Below are 23260 nucleotides of genomic sequence, written 5' to 3' on the forward strand. Positions count from 1 at the left end.
AATACTTGGAATATTAGGATAAACTCAATCGTTTTGCATCATGTTTTTTTTTTAATAAAGCAAGCAGTCACCGGCAAATTAAATGAAAAAGGATGACTGCACTTAACACCGGCTTTTTCGGTCGCTTCTGTTGCTTTTCATATCTTAACCTTATTTTACTTTAATATATATATTAAATAATCCAGTCAATTTGACATCAAATTTAAATGTTGAAATTCTTTAAGACTGTGATACAATAAAATAATTCTATGTTGCTTACTGCTTTCCAAATACAGAAAATTTAAGCTTATTTGCATTGATTGAACGTTAGGTATGCATGAGAGGTGGCGTTAACATTGCAAGAGTCTAAAATTAGATTTATTTAGCATAAATACATGAATATGGTATTTCTCTTTCTCTATTCCCTCTCTATTTTGTTTGGCACAAATATACTATTTGAAAAGGTTTTAAAAAAAAAAAGAAATTAACAATATGAGCACATCCATTTAAGGTTTGTCACTCGTCAGCTTTATAGAAAAGTTCAGTCAGAACCTATAACTTCAAAACTATTTATTACAATTCGATTTTTGTAACATATTTAAATTAAACAATCCAAATTATTCAACATTCAATTAAAAAACTGCTCACAAATCCGTGAAGAAGCAAGATTTATGAGGGACTATTTCTTGTGGTGGAAGGATAATTAGAAGAAGATTCTTCAAATCTACACGTGTTAAATTTAATGTCTTGGAACTTTAGTTGATTCGATAAGCAAGAGCATGCTCTACGTATGTACAATTTCTAAAGCGAGGTAAATTATTGACAAATAAGTTGATGAAACAAGAATATCAGCTGTCTCGTTTAAAGTCATCATTTCGTAAGTTCTATGGTCGATACAATGACCTTGTCAGCAAATACAATTTATCATTGAGTCAAATGCTGACTGACGTTTTTCATACTAATTGTTAGGCCATTATTTACACACTGAATTGTCGACGGATTTTTCCGTTATTTCCCGATCATGACAAGGAGCACACGGCGAGTGTGACCGGTCGGCAGGGGATGCTCACTCCTCCATGGCACCTGATCCCACCTCTGATGTTTGGAGGTCCGTGTTTGCTCTGCTCCTATTCTGTATTGATTAATGGACTTTTAAGCTTGAATACTGTTTGTTATCTCCATATATTTCATTCCACATATTTTTACCCAGAAAATACTTTCCGTTATGATATGCTAGGAATATTAAATATAGGTCTCATTTTATATTTTTAGAACAAATTTTACACATTCACTCAACAGAACTTGCCAAGAAATGAAGATATATTAAAGAAGTCAAGATAAAAAAAAATTTGCCTGAAAATCGCACATTTTGACCAACATCTCAAAAATTTACATCACTGACCCCAACTTTTTCTTTCATTATCTTAAACAGCACGATACTTTCAACCGATCAGCACTTAAGTCATAAAAAGTTTGATACAAGAAAAGGTTTTGCTGCCTATTCAGATATTTTATACCCAGATATGATACGTTGTTTAGTGCAAAAAGGTCACACAATAATTTATGCGCATTAATTTGCCTGATTTGTTCAATGATAAATATTACTCAAACTATTTTACGTAAAATAAGGTTATATTCATTGCCATAATTACATTTGATAAAATATGAAAAAGATTAAAGTGATTAACCAAAGAGTTATAATTTAAGTGCAAAAAGGTCAACTTAATTGTACTGTAGCTCAATAAGATGCACACTGACACCCCCCCCCCCCCTTTTCTTTGCGAATTTGATTCATGTTATATGAGTACTTATCTAAAATATACTTCTCAAAAAATCCTTGATATAACTAATTTCACGAGTGACATACCTTAAGATAGGAAGATTTTAAATCGATGTCATACAATTCAACGTGTTCGAACACATCGTCCTAGTTAACAAAACATGCAATTGTTCAAGTCACGTGACGGAAATTAGTATCCACAGAGCTACCTGAGGTAAGAAATCAGGAGGTGAATTATAATATTCAACATGTCACAACCTTTGCTTACAATAAAGAGAGCGAATGTAAGAAGAAGCATTTTTTCTCTTTAAAATCTATCATTAACTATAAAGTCATATGCTGACTGACGTTTTTCATACTAATTATTAGGCCAATATTTACACACTGAATTGTCGACGGATTTTTCCATTATTTCTCGATCATGACAAGGAGCACACGACGGATGTGACCGGTCGGCAGGGGATGCTCACTCCTCCATGGCACCTGATCCCACCTCTGATGTTTTTGGAGGTCCGTGTTTGCCCTGCTCCCGATTCGTATTGTTTTAATGGACTTTGAGCTTGAATACTTGTTTCATTTTAAACCATGAGAGCATGTTTGTCTATGAAATCTCCTTTTGACTCAGTATTATAGAGCTGATCCTTAATTCGCCGGTTCAATTCCGCTGCGGGACGTGGAGACCGGTCATTCGGATGAGACCGTGTACACCGAGGCGCAGTAGATAGTGACACGAAAAAGATCCCTCACTGCTCAATGGCCCTAACTGCCGTGAATAGGTATAAATTTGCAACCCTCCACCGGCAAGTGGTGGTATCTCCATATGAGTGAAAAATTCTCGAGAGGGACGTTACATGTAAACAACAAACAAACAAACTAAATAAATGCAAATATACAACTCCTGTTAAACAGAGAACAATTATAGACAAACATGCACTGACTAAGTATGTATAAAGTCCGTAAAAAAGAGCGTCCTCATTATCGAGATTCAAGAAATCGTTAAGAACCCCACCTTTGATAACAGATTCATACTTCGTAAATATATACTGTATACAGGGTTATTTTCGCCCCGTGTTATTTTCGCCCTTTCACACTTGCAAACAAGTTTGCCCCGTTTTAAATTCGCCCAGTCATAGTTTTGTTTAAGAAATAATACTGTATTCCTTTAATTCGGCCCGATTTAGATTCGCCCAAATGAGGGTAGGGCGAAAGGGGCTAAAATAAAACGGGAGCGAAAATTTCCCTGTATACAGTAGTTTTATTTTATTTAATGTAATTATATAAAGTTGCAGATTTGATATTGATCATGCCTACAATCAAAAGAAAAATGCTTGTTATGAAAGTTTATATTTTGTCATCCTTTTTTAGATTTTGAACAGAATAAACACAGTAGAATGAATATTGTTTCACGCGATGTTTTTCGAAAGGAATAAAACAGGTGAACGAATAAAACAATTGAATTCAGTCGCCAATTTATCGCTCATGTTATTTCAATATTCTGATTTGTGGAAATTTTCACTTAAAGGTTATTAAAGAATTCATTTATTAGCGAGGGAATGTGAAAGGTAGAGACTTTTTACCGGGTGGTAAATCTCAGGTGAGGGTGGGACTTAATTTTACAGGTGTGATCGATTGCCTCGAGGGCTAGCTGTCTACCTGCGGTCGTGTTTTCTGCTAATCCCTATACACAGGAAGTGACTTGGTACACAGTGAACACTCATGCAGTAGTTGAACTATATAACTTTGAATTAAAGTGACTAAACAGGTTTCAAAGGAATATACATGTATATGATTCGGTGTATTGAATTCTGATATTCAGAAACGGTATTGATAAGTTCTATGATAAGATATTATGCTTTAACTGTCTCTTTGTTTAAATTCGATTGTAATTTGTGGTATGTCTCTTTTATTAGATTGAAATGATCAAAGATGAACTTTGAGTCATGAAAGATACCTATATGTATATAAGAAAATACTAGTATTCAGTCAATACCTTACCGAACAAGGTTGGTAAAACCTTTCATATGTAATGGATATATGCCTCATACAGTTCTGTATGAAAAAATATCAGACAGTTTGAGACCTGTTCAAAATATCTATGGACGATCAAACGATGAAAAGCAACAAGAATTCTGAATGAAGTAGAATTGACAATTTTTAGCATAATTCATAAACTTTTGAAATATTTTTAACCAGATATCTGATACATAGAGCAGAAAAACAAATAAATAAATAATAATATTATTATATTCTGTTATATCATACATTGAATTTTTAAAAATAAGAATAAAAGTACTCATAACTGTTATTTGCAAAGAGTGCCACTCTGATCTTGTTAAAGGATAAATCCAATATTCACGAACAATAAACATAAGAAAACCTGCAAGTTCTTATTCATAAATATAAAAAAAAATTATTCCTGTCCCTTTGAAAAATACTTTGTCCCCAATAAATATGAAATACATGTATATTCATTTTACAATTTATTCTGTGCTTTAATTTTCACTTTTTTCTCACATCAATTAAATTAAATTACTACATGGATACTTTAAACTATTTATATCACTGACTCCTTAGACCTAATTATGTTTGAGTTACTTTGTACTTTTAATTTCAGGTTATGTACATGTATTCAATTCGCCATTTAAAACGCATGATCGGGTATTCAAAACATCGACAATATCCTTCTCATAGTCAATTTTGATTGGCTAAATGACAACACCTACTTTCATACCTATCACTATAAAAGACGATAAAACAGAGAAGTGCAATCGTAAGTGCATCGGCTGAAGAAAGAAGAAAATGAAGGTATTTTTTTTCAAAATGCTTTTGAATATTAAGATATTTTTAAACATGCTTTTTTTAAGGGTAAGGTTAAAAATCGGACTTAAGTTGTACTGAAGTTAAGTTTTGATATAGATGTAAATTGATGTTGCAAATCAAAGTATTGTGTTCAAAATATGTTATTAATTTTCAATTATACATTCCATTCATTCACTTCAAAAATCCCAGTAAGAAATAGTCTTCACTTGCTCATTGTTGCTATTAATAAATAAATAATAGTAATAAATTCTGTGCATTCCATTCTGAAAAGTTGTTTTCACTGGAAAAAAGTATAGTCATAGGTATTACGATAATTCTATGTAAAAGTTCTCATGAAATGCCTTATATTATATGTATCGAATATGTACATATATTTTCCTTCTTTTTTTTTTTTTTTCTTTTTTACAGATTTTGATAGTTGCTGTCCTTGTGGTGTGTTTTGTTTATTGCAATGGCCAAGACACTAAATGCCTATTGGAAGATCCAAAAGAGCGGAGCATTGATGGTGGAACAGATGAACAGACGAAAGATATTATGTAAGTTATTCTAATAACCGAGGTATTTCTTGTGTTCTCAAATACATGTAGCTCAGCTAAAATAAATGGAAAGTTATGCCCTTTCCCATGATTGTTTACACAGAAACTTTAGCCATATAGAAAGTTTGAGATGTATTATTAAGATGTTAAAAAACAAGTCTACAAGCAACATATCAATGAAAACTTTCTGGAAGCAAAAGTTAAGTGTCCGGTAAATAACCCAAAAAGGTCTCTCTGTTTTATTACATTTTGTAGCTATATGTTATCGCAATGTTATTTTAAAATAAAAACAATGTTACGCCTGTAGCAAAATAGGTATATATGAATTTTACCCCCAATCCCCATATACAATTACATGTAGTTAACCTTTTGCAATAGCAAGATTATGTACGTAGGGAAAGTTAGACACAGAAAGCAAAAATCAATTTCAATGAAAATTTGTTATTTAAAAAATTCTTTCTATATCTATACAGGTTTATATAATACACCTTTCAAACAATGATGCTCTTAAAGAGCTATTTATGAACATTCATGAAAAAATAGCACATGTCCTTAAATGTATTATTTCATTCTGTGTGTAATTAGTAAATTTTTGTATTCAACGTACTTTTTCTTTTTTACAAACATGACCTTGTGTTTTTCTTACGAAAACGCCTTCCTTGTTATCAGACTCGTTATAAATTACTCTGACTAATTTTTTTCTAACTATTAATTTTAAAAATTTACATTTCTAAGTTAGAAGTTGAGAAAGGATTGATATGGAAAAATCCGAATCTTTATGAAACACATAAAGTCTGTCTGGTAATTCTGGTGAAACAATTTACACTACAGAACGAATTAACTATCGCTTCTAATAACCTACGAAGAAGTAAATCATACAATATTATATTCTATCAAAAAAGTATTAATATAAAAAGTTATTGAAATGAAATCGAAGAATTATTTTTAAAAAAAAGAAGAAACATTTAAGATGAAAGAAATATTAAGACAAATTTTCCAAGAAATGATACTTTTAATGCTTTCAGCGCCTAAAAAATAACAAATGTTATTGAAGAGTAATTTTGTGTCAGTTAATAGGAATAAAATACGGTAATAAATTTATAATTATGCTTTAAATAAAAATGAAGATAGTTTGAATTATGATTACAAGTAAACTGCACATCGTGACCTCGTGTATAATCGTGAAACCTTATGATTTTCTTATGATTTCTAACTAATTTAATGAAATTAGTTATATATATATATATATATATATATATATATATATATATATATATATATATATATATATATATATATATATATATATATATATATATATATATATATATATATATATATATATAAAATCTAGGACAAAGATTGATGCTGCCTTGAAAGAAGACATTGAGGTCCAAAATTCATTGAATGAAATATCCGCGGAGAGAGAAGAGCCAATCGAAAAGTAAGTCGATATTTTATCTACTATAAATTGACCTTAAATTTAGGTATATTTATCAGCTTTTGTTACATCTCAGCTTGAAGGTAATTAATAAAAATTAAATAGTGCCTACATTAATGATTTAAATCTATCTATTCTAAAGCAAACACATGGCCCTTGATACTTGTCCAAGGAAACTAGGCTTCATCACAACCGTTATTGTTAACCTCCAAACGTGCTATGTTGTGTATCCGAGACGACAAAGGGTGACCTATGCAATCTGTGGAGAAAGGTATGATTTTATTTCAACAGGATCATACAACATTTAGAATGTTCAATATATATTTACAACTTTTATTTGATTCTTCTCGTTTTATACTATAATGAAGACCTTCATAATTGAAGAGCTCAATATTAAAAAGTAAATACAATGTGATGTCATCGGGTTAATGTTTTCTATATATATAAAACATTAACATAACTTAAGTTTTCATTTGCATGTTTGTAGTGATTGCTACGGAAGCAAATTATACAGGAGTAGATGCGTCCGAAATGGATGGACCAAACTGAGGTTTTGGGTGTGGTGTCCAAGATATGGCTTTCGACTGATTTACAGGTGGTACCCACAATGCTGTTCCTGCTACAGATGGCGAAGTTGCCTCACAACAGCATAAATGAATGACAACAGAACTGCTTTTCTATGCATATTAAACATTCCTGTTTTTTACGACTGTTAACATGTATTTTGATTAGATAATTGTTTACTATTATTTCTTTTCTTTAATCTGGCAAACTCTTATTTCATTCGAATAAATCTTTCTCTTTACCTAATGTTCTTTGTTTTTTATGCCTGTCAAGGTTCGTCCAGTGACAGCAATTTAACCATTTCCCTGTTCAACTATCAGTGCACGCATACCTCCAGTCGTTGGTTATAGAGAAGTTTACGAATTAAAACAATATTTCGTTGCATGTAAATATACGTTAATGGATCAGATTGCTGCTTTTGTAAACTTTTATTCATAAGGCATGATTATTTTTCCTGTAAAATAAGTAGCAGGACATCATGAGTAGCTGATCAATAGTCTTACTGGAATTCAATAGTCTTTCAAGAATTTGCAGAGCCCCTCCTTTATAATTTTGGCATCTCGTCCATGCAGACAGAACGTCTTAAAAATTTCAAATACTTAAGTGTTTGAGTAATATTATCATATGTTTCAGCTTTCAATCAAAGAAAAAGATTTGTTGAGTTTACAATAAATGTTTCACAAAGTTTGGGTATTGATGCTGCATTAATACTCTTTCCTTTTGTGTTTAGTTTTCCCGAGTTACAAGTATCTTAAATACAATAATGTTCTTTCAATACATAGTTTCAGAAGATTTTTCTGAAAATAATTGGTTGTCTTTACATCACCAACAGGTACATTTGTAAGTGTACAGATTTTCATAAAATATCTTAAACAGTTGTTTAAACTGCGCTAAACGTGTGACGGGCGGACAGATCAAAGGAACTTTAGGACATCTAAACAGAAAAAACATATGACGACACGACAAACACTTGTTTACTGTAGTAATTAAATATATCATACCTAGGCATCTTTATTTAAGTTTACAATGATTTGAGGAAAGAAAGTATTTCAGTTTTTCACAATACATTAAAACACGCTTATAGCGAACACGCATATAATGAATTGACGCTTACAGCGAAAAGATGTTCATTCCCCGTGGCATTAGGTTTCCCTTGCACTATAATTCATGTGAACTGAACGGATATAATGAATTATGTTTATAACGAAGCAAAATCGTCAGTCTCTGGCACATCGTTCTAAGCGTGTTTACATGTAATGACTAAACGATGTAAGCCGGAGACATAAACACTGAATTCAGGTGATAGTAAAATATTTAAACATAAATAAGTGAGGCTGATGGTGAAAAACCTGAAGCTTTTTTTTTTGTTTGTCATTTAATTTATTTATTATTTTCTCATGAACGTCTATAGCTAGTAAAACATTTAAATATGAAATAGATCTGGCACATTATGTGGTACCTTAAGCTTACTAGGACATAGAGTTTCGATATATCAATGAAATTGAATATTGTTAATTGATAATTTGAAACAAGTATGTTGGTAAAAATGCACAATTTGAACTCCTTGGAATTTCAACAGATATTTGAACGACTTTATTTCCGAAATCTAGATATTTATTGTCCATGAAGAACTCCTATCTTTTTGATATCAGCTTCAAGGACTTTTTTTGTAGAATCAGAATGATTTCTAACAATTGAATTTTGTAAATTAGAAATACAAGATCTGAAAAAAGGTTGAACCACTAAGGGACGTATTTTTCAGGAAAATTGAACTAAAGTGGAGATGAAATTTAACAATTGAAATATTTATTATTAAGTATCGAACTTAAAAAGTTTATGCCGAGTTTTTGATTTGATGACTTTGTATTTGAACAGTAAACGTCTAAACACGTGGCCTTGGCTTTTTTTTTTGTCAAAATAATCCATTTTTTTCCTTTTTCTGATTCTCGCTGTGGTCACATCCTTCGAACAAAATAAAAAATTATGCCATTAAAAAGATTTAAAAAATAAAAGCACATAGAGTATATTTTTATTTTGTTCGAAGGCGTGGACACATCGAAATTTCTACTTTTCCTTCCATCAAATCTCTCAAAATCCGATCACCACAGTGGAAAATTACGGGGATTATCCCATATTTATAAAAAAGAAAACGATTCTATATTGCTTTTGCAAGTATAAAAATGTTTTGAAATGCAAATGGTCTTAGACTAATTATTATACAATCATTGCTGTTTTTAGGCCAATACAATGATTTAGACACTTTAGGAGTTCAATATTCACCAAGCCCGGAAGAGCGAGGTAAATATTGTACTTCGGTGATGGCTGAATCATCGTTTTTGATATTGAATATACTAGTAATTTGTATATTTTCTGACGAAACCCTTAATTTTTGTTTGTGCGCCGTACTACCATACTTTAAGCAATTAAAGCATGATAAAATTCTTATTTCTAACTGTTAGTATATTTTCACACATGAAAAAGTTTACTCAACACTTGCTGAAAGTTTCAGCCTAATGTGTTCTGTATTTTTCATTGAAAAAAAAAGCGTTGTCCACGATTTAAAAGACAATACATACAAATACATATATTTGGCACTTCTTTAAATCACAAAAAGCTTTTAAGTTTTAAAAAAGCTATCCAATGTTTCAGAATTTCTTGAAAAAATCATGGTAAAAATTAAAAAAAAAAAAAAGAAAAGAGAGAAAGAAAAAAATGGAAAGGGGCTTCTATTTGTGGATTTTAATCCATTTACGTAAGTTTGTTACCTACTTATAAATAATGTGAAGGTTAAATTTTGTAACGTCAAGACGTGATAGTACTGATTAGGAAAAGAATACTAAATTTAAACGATTGGTACAAGAAAACTAGCAGATTCATTGTTAAAATATGTTGTTCTATAACTTACAAATCTTTGAGTATTAATTGAGAAAGTTTCATCTATTTTGACGACTGGTGTCGATTTTGATACTTCGTGGCTCTTATTCATTTCGTATTCAAGAAGCAGTTATACATGATGTCAAAATGCATGGATCTTGTATTAATAGTTCGTTGAATATTTTTTTAAACAGCAATTTGCTGTCATTTAAAGCAAGATAATCAATTAGGGTTAGAATTTATATTTGTTCTCGCTGTAAATCGCTGATGTGTTTATGAAGTATTTTGGAATAATTCATCGGATAGAATTTGTCAATAGCTACCTTTCATTTATATTAAATACATCTTTTGAATCAAATTAGGTCTATGAACACACCAACACCTACATTAGGTTTAATGTATTTTTGGGGAAAAAATACATAAATTAATATCCGATCTTTGTTCCGTTTATTTTAAGTTCACCTGGAAAATAAAGCTTATGTAAGGCAGCACTTTTCACAACGCTTTCATGACCTTCAAAACATCTGTTTACGCCAGACTCTATCATATTTCAAAAAACACTTAAATTAGGTAAGAATTAATCAAAATCAGACATTTGAAAAGAACTTTTTTACTATTAATATCATAATCAAAAATGCATAGTCTTTTTTTCCTCAACCTAGCTGAAATCTAAAGAGGCTGCCTGTCATAAATAAAACGCTTTGGCCTCTGTGTTAATTTTACATATTTCACTTTTTTTTTATTTTTCTAGAATTACTCATAATGATACATTAGTTATATATACATAGTATAGAATTCTATATTTCCATTTTATTTATTTGTCCCAATTAAGACAACCCTTTAGGTATCAGAATGTTTTACCTGCACATATACTGTACTCCATAAAACTGCCTCAAAATATTTGATAGGTTGGGGGAAAAACTAAAGTTTAAAAATGATTTAAGGTCAAGATCTAGTGAATGAAAAGTGCCCACAGATTTCTCAGATTTGAGATACACATTCTTTTAATGATCCTTTACAAATATAGCTTGGTAGAATAAGGTGTATCCGGACATAATTGGGGGTAAACTCATCGGAAAAACATTATAAACTGCCCATTTTCAATGAAAAATGAAGAAAGTCTGGTATAAATATGGGAGTTTTTTCCATCTCAGACAAAGGAAATGTTTCAATATTGCCCACAGCCTCTAAGAAAACGGTTTTTCATATCTTCTTGATCTCTACTTTAAAATGATATTAAACGGAATAAGGGTATCGGTGTTACATTTGGCATGATTTCAAATTTAATTCCATGAAAGTGCTTTATTAGGTCTTTCCACCTTTCTGTGGAAAGACCTATTGATTTTCTTCTGTTTATTATTATTATTATTATTATTAGGTCTTTCCACCTTTCTGTGGAAAGACCTCTTGAAATGCTTATGTTTATTATTAGGTCTTTCCACCTTTCTGTGGAAAGACCTCTTGAAATGCTTATGTTTATTATTATTATTATTATTCTTCTTCTTTTTCTTCCCGGACTTTTGAAACCGCAAGACTTATCGAAAAACTTTATAGTTCATAATACTGGATATCAAAAGTTATTCCGAAAAACGACCCCCCGTGTTTGACCTATGACCTCTTACAAAGTTATTGCCCCTTTCGCAAGAATAGCTTGTTATCGCTACTCCTTTGAAACCGTAAACCGTAGAGGTACGGAACCTTCACCAATGTCTTCGACTAATTGAGGGGACTCTTCAATCTTTTCATTGCGAAAGTATTCGTCAACCCCTTTTATGAGTTATTGCCCCTGAAAGTTTATGAAACTTACGAATAATTAAAAATTTTCAAAACGATTAGTCGTAGAGACATGGGACCAACTGCATAAGATTCATTGACCTTTGACCTTAAAATATATGCAAAGGTCAAAGGTCAAGGTCATTCAAAATATGAGAAATTAAGCTCTTTTTATATCTCTTTTGTCTTTCAACATATCCTAAATATCTTTACATCATTAATATGTCCTCTTAAAACTATTTCAAAGATTTCATACTTGTCCCCTAAGATTGACCCCTTTAAAAGTTATTGCCCCTTTTACTGAAAACCTTGTTATCGCTACTCCTTCGAAACCATAAACCGTAGAGACACAAAACCTTCACTAACGTCTTCAGGGTCTTTAGACACAACTTCAATCTATTCAGTGCGAAAGTATCCGATGACCCCTTATATGAGTTATCGCCCTTTAACGTCTTTGTGCTTACTATTAAACCTTATAACTTTAAAACTAAAAGTCATAGAAGCATGGGGTCAAGTGCAATGTGACCCGTGACCTTTGACCTTGAATATTTTTACAAGGTCTAGGGTCAAGGTCATTTCAAAATTTTTGAAATTTTCATTTTTTCTATCTTTCAAGCCATTTATGGCACTTTTTGTATAAAAATTAACTTTAGAGAGTAAAATATGGAAAATATATGAAATTCAAAGAAGGTGGAAAGACCTCTAATTGTTCGAGAACAATTAGTCTACTAGTTAGGTCTTTCCACCTTTCTGTGGAAAGACCTATTGATATTCTTCTGTTTATTATTATTATTATTATTATTATTATTATTATTATTTTTCCACCCCCTGATGTGATTCTATGTTTCAAGATATATCGAAAAGATTTATAGTCTATAAGAATGTACTCTTTAAAAGATTTTTACAGTTGACCCTGCGTATATGAACTTTGACCCCTCTAAGGGTTATTACCCCTTTTGCAATAAAAGCTTGTTATCGCTACTCCTTCGAAACCGTAAACCGTAGAGGTACGAAACCTTCACCAATGTCTTCGACTAATTGAGGAGACTCTTCAATCTTTTCATTGCGAAAGTATTCGTGGAGCCCTTTTATGAGTTATTGCCCCTGAAAGTTTTTGAAGTTTACGAATAATAATTTTTTTTCAAAACGATAAGTCGTAGAGACATGAAACCAACTGGATAAGATTCTTTGACCTCAGACCTTGAAATTTATGTCAAGGTCAAAGGTCAAGGTCATTCAAAAAAATGAAATATTAAGCTCTTTTTATATCTCTTTTGTCTTTCAATGTATACTAAGTATCTTTGTACCATTAATATGTCCTCTTAAAACTATTTCAAATATTTCATGCTTGTCCCCTAAGATTTACCCCTTTAAGAGTTATTGCCCCTTTTACTGAAAACCTTGTTATCGCTACTCCTCCGAAACCGTAAACCGTAGAGACACAAAACCTTCACCAATGTCTTCAGGGTCTTTAGACACAACTTCAATCTATTCAGTGCAAAAGTATCCGTAACCCCTTATATGAGTTATCACCCTTTAACGTCTTTGCGCTTACTATTAAACCTTATAACTTTAAAAGTAAAAGACATAGAAGCATGGGGTCAAGTGCAATGTGACCCTTGACCTTTGACCTTGAATATTTGTTTAAGGTCAAAGGTCAAGGTCATTTCAAAATTTTAAAAATTTTCATCTTTTCTATCTTTCAAGCCATTTATGGATTCTTTTTCTATAAAAATTAACTTCAGAGAGTAAAATATGAAAAATATATGAAATTTAAAGAAGGTGGAAAGACCTCTAATTGTTCGAGAACAATTAGTCTACTAGTTATTATTATTCTTCTTCTTTTTCTTCCCGGACTTTTGAAACCGCAAGACTTATCAAAAAACTTTATAGTTCATAATACTGGATATCAAAAGTTATTCCGAAAAACGACCCCCCGTGTTTGACCTATGACCTCTTACAAAGTTATTGCCCCTTTCGCAAGAATAGCTTGTTATCGCTACTCCTTTGAAACCGTAAACCGTAGAGGTACGGAACCTTCACCAATGTCTTCGACTAATTGAGGAGACTCTTCAATCTTTTCATTGCGAAAGTATTCGTCAACCCCTTTTATGAGTTATTGCCCCTGAAAGTTTATGAAACTTACGAATAATTAAAAATTTTCAAAACGATAAGTCGTAGAGACATGGGACCAACTGCATAAGATTCATTGACCTTTGACCTTCAAATATATGCAAAGGTCAAAGGTCAAGGTCATTCAATATATGAGAAATTAAGCTCTTTTTATATCTCTTTTGTCTTTCAACATATCCTAAATATCTTTACATCATTAATATGTCCTCTTAAAACTATTTCAAAGATTTCATACTTGTCCCCTAAGATTGACCCCTTTAAAAGTTATTGCCCCTTTTACTGAAAACCTTGTTATCGCTACTCCTCCGAAACCATAAACCGTAGAGACACAAAACCTTCACTAACGTCTTCAGGGTCTTTAGACACAACTTCAATCTATTCAGTGCGAAAGTATCCGATGACCCCTTATATGAGTTATCGCCCTTTAACGTCTTTGTGCTTACTATTAAACCTTATAACTTTAAAACTAAAAGTCATAGAAGCATGGGGTCAAGTGCAATGTGACCCCTGACCTTTGACCTTGAAAATTTTCAAGGTCAAAGGTCAAGGTCATTTCAAAATCTTTAAAATTTTCATATTTTCTATCTTTCAAGCCATTTATGGATTCTTTTTGCATAAAAATTAACTTTAGAGAGTTAAATATGAAGAATATATGAAATTTAAAGAAGGTGGAAAGACCTCTAATTGTTTGAGAACAATTAGTCTACTAGTTCTTCTTATTATTATTTTTCTTCCGCTGATTTTTTGTTTCGACATTTATCGAAAAGATTTCTTGTTCATCGTAAAGGTCATAAAAAGTTATGAACAAATTTGACCCAACGCGTATAACCTATGACCCCTTTCGCAGTTATTGCCCCTTTCGCTAGAAAACTTGTTATCGCTACTCCTCCGAAAGAGTAAACCGTAGAGATACAAAACCTTCATCAATGTCTTCGACTATCTAAGTACTTGCTTCATTGTATCATTGCGAAAGTATTCGTCGACCCCTTTTATGAGTTATTGCCCCTGAAAGTTGTTGAAGTTTACAAATAATGAAAAATTTTCAAAACGATAAGACGTAGAGACATGAAACCAACTGCATTAGATTCTTTGACCTTAGACCTTGAAGTTTATGTCAAGGTCAAAGGTCAAGGTCATTCCAAATATGAGAAATAAAGCTCTTTTTATAGCTCTTTTGTCTTTCAACATATACAGTATATCTTAACATCTTTAATATGTACTTTTAAAACTATTTCAAACATTTCAATCTTGTACCCTAATCTTAACCCTTTTAAAAGTTATTGCCCCTTGTGCAAAAAACCTTGTTATCGCTACTCCTCTGAAACCGTAAACCACAGAGACACGAAACCTTCACTAATGTATTCAGGGTCTTTAAACACAACTTCAGTCCTTCAGTGCGAAAGTATCCCCTGACCCCTTATATGAGTTATCGCCCTTTAATGTCTTTGTGCTTACTAGTAAACCTTATAACTTTAAAACTAAAAGTCGTAGAAGCATGGGGTTAATTGCAATTTGACCCTTGACCTTTGACCTTGAATATTTGTTCAAGGTCAAAGGTCAAGGTCATTTCAAATTTTTTAAAATTGCTATTTTTTCCATCTCTTTAGCCATTTCTGGTTTCTTTTGTATAAAAATAAACAGTAGAGAGTTAAATGTGAAGAATATAGGAAATTTAAAGAAGGTGGAAAGACCTGTAATTGTTCGAGAACAATTAGTCTACTAGTTTTCTACATAATTCTACTGAAGCCGTAAAGTACGGGAAAAATTAAGCTTAAATCAGTTATGACGTCATAATGAATCTAGCACCAAGAAGAAAGTCTAAACTCATTTACTAGATCTTGACCTTAATTGAAAAATGCTTAAGAATCTCCAAATGGATTCTTTTTTATTCATGTAACAATTGATTACATGTATGTCAAAGAGATAATACATCCTGGAATTCTTTGGACTCAATGATTTGTCTTGAATGTGCATGAAAATTGATATGTTTCATAATAGTCAGAACGTTTCGGCATGAGCATAATTTGTCGAAATGCACATCTGGTGCACCAAAATTGGTATCGTATACAAAATTTACATCATATCAAACGCAAATTATCAGATTTTTTAATGTACACTATAAGACGACAAATATATGTAGCACATTGAATTTTCCCTTTCATCTCTGTAAGGTACATGTATTTCTCGATCGACTGACTATTACTGAAGATTGGTTGAGCTAATCTGCTTCGACAGCATCTTCTTAAAGATAAATTTATACGAGGGATGATCAAAAAGTTAGCGAACTAATTGAATTACTTCCATAAAAGAAGTTTCAATGTTCATTATTTTTTACAGGAGTCCTCTCCAATTTTAATGCACATCTGCCACCGTTCTGTCCATGCGCGAATCACGTGATCCAGGCGGTCACGGGACGTGCTCCGTAGCGTTCTGTTCACGGAAGCAAAAAGATTTTTCCGAGTCTTACATTTCTTACCATGCAGGTTATTATTTATAATAAGAACAGTCCATTTGTCAGAAATGGTCAAATCTCAGCAAAAGGATGGGTGGGTAAGGATATTTTTTTTCCCAGAATGAGTATTGTGACCATCACAATCTGAGTCCTATATGTCATGGGAGCGTCGTTCTTTTAATGTTGATAAATTATGGGCGCCTTCTTTCTATCACATCTGATATGTTTAAAGACTAAAGTAAACGATATTTTAGGGATTCAAGAATTATATCATTGTTAAGACATTCAACTATTTTTCAAACTGAAGCTTGGCATTCTTTCATAACAAATTGCTCAACTAAGGACACATCTCTTCCCCAGCGTGTTCTCACTGGGCAACAGAACAAAAATCATTATTAATCATCTCCTTTCCTTCATTAAAACAATCAATCCAATAAACTTCTGGCAAGTCTTTTGTTTTCATAAACCTTGTACAAATTATTATATGCCACTGCAAAGGAATTTTCAAGATATACGTTAAACTTCACTGCAGTTCGTTGCGCGAGTACGATTGAGTCAATCATTTTTTGCCACAAGTCACCTACATATTGACGTCATTTTCACACTGTGACGTCACAAACACGGAGCAAAACATTACATTAAAGGACAAAGAATGGTAACGGCCCAATCTGGCCCCCTATTTGTGGTAAAAATCAGAACACAGTTAAAATTGTGATAGTTTGTAGTTAAGAACTTACAATGTTGCTTGTTTTAAAACCAGCACTAATTTTGATTCAAAGCTTACACGGAGGCCACAAGAGGGTGCAAAAGTAGGACATTTTCCCGAATTTCCTCAATTCTGGTCAAATTTCGTCAAATTTGAGATACATTTCAATTCGGGAAACATAGAGCACAAGCTTGCCTATCGGATATTTTTATACATAAGATGCATCTGATACTAGTGTATGAAATATATAAATTTGGTAGATAGGCAAGCTTGTGCTCTATCTTTTCTGAACCAAAATTTGCTGTAAAATCGATGAAAATTTGCATAAAAATGAGAAAATTTGGAAATTGACATATTTTCTGACCTTCCTGTGACCTCTATGTATCCCATAACTTAGAACCAATACTCATTTTGTGGCAGGGGTGACAAGAGGTTTTAACTGATAAACCGTTGCATCATCCTAAAAGACACCCCGAACAGGGGGCCAAAAAGGGGTCTTAGCCTATCTTGTCCTTTGCTATTTATAAAACGTGCCTGATTACATGGGTGTCAAATTTCATTCTGATCTGAATTGTGGTTTTGTAAATATAGAGATAGTTTTGATCACCTCTCGTATATTAATGGATGAGGCAGTACATATCATGTAGATAGTTTTCGATAGGCCTGAATTTAGCATGTTATTTCCCGTTCGCTGCCATATTGGAGGTCTAACGAGCAAATTTTCCTCTTTGAACAACCAATTTTAAACATGGCAGAAATATAAGCGCAAACATCTTTTAAATGCTAAAATTATGAATGAAAGGAAGCTTGCGTTAACATAAATTCGTAAAAAAAAATGTGTTATCTTCACCCCATTGCCCAGTTTGACAAGTTTAAATTGGTTGAATAATGAAGGAATTCAGGCTTGTATACCTCCAATATGGCGACTAACGAGAAATAACTTTTCCTAAAATCGTGTCTATCGAAAACTACATGTATCTATTGCTGCTTTTGTAAGCCATTTTCATGAGGCGGGATTATTTTTCCAGTGAAAATAATTTTAAAGCAATTTATTATATGTACAGGTCGCCCGCGTGGCGCAGTGGTTAGAGCGTCTGCTCTAGAGTCGCGAAGTAAGGAGTTGATCCTTACGTCGCGGGTTCGAATACCACTGTGGGACGTAGAGACCGGTCCTTCGGATGAGACCGTATAAACCGAGGTCCCGTGTCGCAGTAGGTGCTGGCACGAAAAAGATCCCTCACTGCTCAATGGCCGTAAGTGCCGAGTAAAGGACAAAATTTGCAGCTCTCCACCGGCAAGTGGTGGCGTCTCCATATGAGTGAAAAATTCTAGAGAGGGACGTTAAACAACATACAAACAACAAGTATATGTACATATGAGAAAAAAATAATCAAATAGTAAAGAGGTTTTTTTTTATTTTTGGAATATCAATCACTGAAGACGAAAACGTTACCTTTCCACATTATTTTAATATATTTGCCTTTTTCTTTTCATCAACAGCAATAAGTAAGTTTATTTTTCTAATATAATCGGTATGATTAAAACTGTTCATAAACTTTTTTCTACAAAAAAATCTATAACAATATGTAGAAATGTAATTTATTATTCATTAGAACCTTAACGTTTCTTTTATCCCAGTGATATTTGTATAATTACGTTATTTCATCGCTTTTAAAATATTTCTTCTTCCTTCCTTTAACAAAGACGATATAAAGTGGGACAGTCAGTAAAGATGAATTGTGAAGACATACTCAAAAGTCCATTTACGAATCTTAATAATATCATACACATTAATCTTTTATTTTTTTAAGTAACATCCCGGAAACAAATGAAATAGGATTTTAAGATATTTCATTGGAAAGAATCGCTCCATGGTATTTAACCTTTCGTTTACTATTACAACCAGGCACTGTGTACAAGCAATAATTAATGTACTCCTCAGGTGTCTAAATTATCGTATTGACCTCAAAAATCAGCAATAATTGTATTATATATATATATATATATATATATATATATATATATATATATATATATATATATATATATATATATATATATATATATATATATATATATATATATATATACAGTGGCGCCGCGTTTATCCGGACGCCATTTATCCGGACGCTTCACCATCCGGACGATATTTTTTGGGAACCGATTTTTTCCACGTTATTTTGTCTCATTAATCCGGAAATTCGCGTTCCGTATCCGGACGGTCAATTTCTACTACAAAACGTAATAGTTCATTGAAAAATGACTCGTTTATCCGGACGGTAATTTTTCAAGAAACGACTTTTTCACACTTCGCTTGCATTCGTGTTAGTTGTTGTAAAAACATTGGCCATGCAGTCAGTTTGAAGACGGTTACATGTGACCTACAAACAATAGCGTCTATAATTAGCGTGTGTTTACCCTAATTCAATCACACGTTTATCTTTAATATTTAGCTTACACTGTGCATTAATTAAATAATAATCTGTTCAAAATCATATTGCTAACCGTAGGTACATCGGTAAATTCAGGAGAATTTTGGAGAGTTGTAAATAAAATGAACAATAAATAACGAGCGATTTCGTAATGCTCATTATCATGTTGATTGCGTTAGTTTAAAATACTGTTTTCCATTTCTAAAAACGTAAATGTATTTGAAACGCTTTTTTCCCCCACAAAACAGTTTAGAAAGGTACATTACTGAAGAAATATCTCTATTTAATGTACTACCGTTTACAAACGACCATTGCTTTAGAAAAGATATATAAAACTGGCGTTACGTACAGAAGTTGATTACGTTTATCAAGGTATTTTTAATGATCGAAATTCAAACTAAGCGTCTGTAGAAAAAAAATATTGATAATCATGAAGATGACTTGTGTTTACGAATGTTTTTAATACTTTGTTTGAGTAAGCTTGCAGTTAATTTTATAGTAACCCTGTGTAATGAATATACGGGGTTAGTTTATATTTGAACATTTTTAATGATGATGCTGAACAGTTCTGTCATATCATATGAGCTTCAATAATTATAATATATGGCTAAATAAAACAACTGTAGATCAAAATTTGCACAGCCCATGAAGTCACAGGCCAAAGAGAAGGCGAATTAAAATAGGAGGTCTGCATAAAATTGCCCATCCATTTTTTTTTATTGTGTAAATTACATCTTAAGATATTTTTTTCTTTAATCAATTACTGCTTTTAAAACAATAAACCAAAATATAATTTAAAAAAATTTTCTTTGCTGTCACATTTGAAACAAGAATGTGCATATATACAATGTACATGCTTAGAGAGTGCTTTTTGAGATGTGATTCAATTATCCGGACGATTCATTTATCCGGACGATTTCGTTGGTGACAGAGGCGTCCGGATAAACGAGGCGCCACTGTATATTATATATATATATATATATATATATATATATATATATATATATATATATATATATATATATATATATATATATATATATATATATATATATATATATATACTGAAACACAAAAGAAACGCAACAAGCAGTAATCTACAAATATTAGAATTTTTTTGTAATGATTCTCAAAAATGAATACAGTAAAGTTAAACTCGATTTAAAAACATCAGAGATTTGATAAAAATGTTAAATGATTATCTTTTAACTTAAGAATGTAACTAATGAATGTTAAAACACCCCACCCCGGCCATTCAATTACAGCGTGCAAGACTGCCATGCACAACAATTGCAGCTTGAATTCTACTATGCGATAGGTTCATCAATCTCGAGATCTGAGCAAAAGAAATATTCTTTGCCATTTTTAAATGCCTGTTTTTAAGATGACGAGGTCGAATTTCCTCTAGCCTAGCGCAGTGTAGTAACATTTAGACTTCCGGTCCAAGGACTGTCATTCATGCTAATGATACGTAAGAGCCCCTTGAGGCATGATATATTGCATATTTGCATCTGTAATTCTCCATCACCTTTATTTTGAGATTTTCAAACTACAGCAATGGAAATGCGTACTTAAGTCATTTTGAGGAAGCCTTGGCATAGCTTACGGAAAAGAAAGGATAAGTTATTTTTCGGAATAATGCTGCATTACTTATGATGAACAGATACAAACCATTAAAACCCCATATTATTGCCAAATGTTTTGTTAAACATGCAATTTTTGATTTCTGTTAAGCGGACTCAAACTTAACTTCCGGTAATGGTATGAAAATCATTCAACCGTTAAATTACCGATATTTACAAAGTTGAAGGTATCCTTATCATTTTAGATATAAAATTATATCCTATATATAATATTTCCCTCCAAAATAGAAAGTTGCGTTTCTTTTGCGTTTCAGTATGAACAGCCTAACGGGCGTCATGGAATGTCTGCAGAGCTAATGGTGTTCATTGAAGCAACGTTGTTTATTTCTTCAGTAATATTAGCTGCCGTATGATCTTGGTCCCCATCCCTGACTTCTTTTTAATATATTCGATCAGTGCATACTGTCTATTCAAGATATATTACTAAAGTCAGGTACTCTTCACACAATTTCTCTGAAAAAAATATAGTTCCATTCATGATCAGAGATACAACATTACAACAAATGTTTAGAATATTGATGTGTATGTATGTAATACATGAAAGAAAACAAAATTACCGTAAAATGATTTAAAGAAAATCACTCCCCCCCCCCCCAGAAATGTGAACAAGAAGTATTCATATTCCCACGCTAGCTGCCTCCTCAGTCTTTCTTACGAAAATATAAAGGTCATTCTTCGATGGACAATTTTTCACCAATAATTGTGTTTGTTTTGTTTTTATTTTGTTATTTAATGACGGAGTGGTTACACAACACCTGTACACGATTTCTGATCGACGCACAAGTGTAGACCTAGGCTATTTGGTCTTGCAAGCACAGGTGTCTGCACTGTTTGCTAGTGACGCAAGACTGGTGACAGAATTTGCTACGGACATGAACTATACACCAGTTTCATAACAAGTGCAGTTTTTTCCCTTAGAGATCAGCTGAGCAGCGAAAATTCAAGTAAATTCGAAGTCGAATATCTTGGATATGGGGTAACCCATATCCATTCTTGTTAGCTATGCAGCTCAGGTCCTAACTTCTGACATGGGTTATATACACGTAGAAGTGTAAATATTGCTATTTAGGTCAGATCCTAACCTCAGACCCTCTTTTCCTCAAGATTCCATTTTTTTATCTAAATAACTGTACAGTAGTCCTAAATTTTAATTCTGACTTGTTTTCTGTGACATTTCCTCACCTCTGTAGTGTGGGTCGCTGTGTGTAACTCACTTCTGCTGTCTGGGTGGCTGTAGTGCCAATGTCCTCTCTCTGTTGTTTGGGTCGTTTTGCTGATATGGTTCTGATTTGCAAATCAGATCTGCACTCTACCGTCTGAGTTAATGCGTAGCTAGGTCTACACCGTAAATCTGAAAAAAAAAAATTGCGTGGATTTATTTATGCAGATTCGGGAAAAAGTCTATAAAAATATTTAAACTAGATCTAAGTTCCTTATAAAAAAAATATATATATATATATATATATATATATATATACTGTATGTAAGAGAATATTTTTTCATGAGCGCTAAAGTCACAAAACATAGCACGAACTGCATGAATGATAGCAATGTTTTAGATTGAATACTGTCATAATATGATAGTTATTTTGATTTTTGAAATATATTTGATTTCAAAAATCTTTTTTCTGGCAATATTGATATCAGGATTTAATGTTTTGAGGATAATGTTGAGTGTATTTATATCAAAAATATTTTAAGTAGTACAATTTTTAGCATATAAGAATTTTAGCAAAGATGAACACCATCAGGATATAACCATTAGTGCTCCTCGAAGAAATAGCTCTTCTTTGTAAACAACAGCTTTTACATCCTCTTAAAAAGTACTTCTCAATCATGATCTTTATCAAGAACGACTTTTTGTTTAATAAAGACTTCATGAGCCGATTTTGTGGTTACATTATCCAGTTCAAATTATCTATGGGTTAAAGAAGAAAGAAGAACCGTCTCTTTGAAATACATGCATTTGTTGTGGAGATGGAGATAAAATTCCTTACGTCAATGAGAGTTTATTTTTATTTTGTATCCAATGGCATTTAAGTATTATTGCCCTGATATGACAGTTCATTTAAAGCGTGTGAAAAAATAATATCCATAAAAAAATGAGGTTATCTGATTTGGGCCAGA

At 32.2% G+C, this 23260-nt stretch overlaps 1 protein-coding gene across 1 annotated transcript; it reads left to right on the plus strand.

The window, feature by feature from the left end:
- Positions 1–5040: 5040 nt before the first annotated feature.
- On the plus strand, positions 5041–7314 carry LOC133172018 (uncharacterized). The gene is made up of 4 exons (XM_061306821.1): positions 5041–5115; positions 6470–6559; positions 6699–6827; positions 7044–7314. Coding segments are annotated over exons 1-4 (387 nt in total). The 5' UTR covers positions 5041–5113; the 3' UTR covers positions 7210–7314.
- Positions 7315–23260: the final 15946 nt, after the last annotated feature.

This window comes from Saccostrea echinata, unplaced genomic scaffold, assembly GCF_033153115.1.
Source record: "Saccostrea echinata isolate AGI-Se365-2 ecotype Australia unplaced genomic scaffold, CSIRO_AGI_Sech_v1 ptg000054l, whole genome shotgun sequence".
NCBI lineage: Eukaryota > Metazoa > Mollusca > Bivalvia > Ostreida > Ostreidae > Saccostrea > Saccostrea echinata.

Excerpts from the sequence above, each read along its gene's own strand:
- LOC133172018 (XM_061306821.1), top strand. Across the intron at positions 6,560-6,698 it reads AGAGAAGAGCCAATCGAAAA|CAAACACATGGCCCTTGATA; the intron begins GTAAGTCGATAT and ends TCTATTCTAAAG. Across the intron at positions 6,828-7,043 it reads TATGCAATCTGTGGAGAAAG|TGATTGCTACGGAAGCAAAT; the intron begins GTATGATTTTAT and ends GCATGTTTGTAG.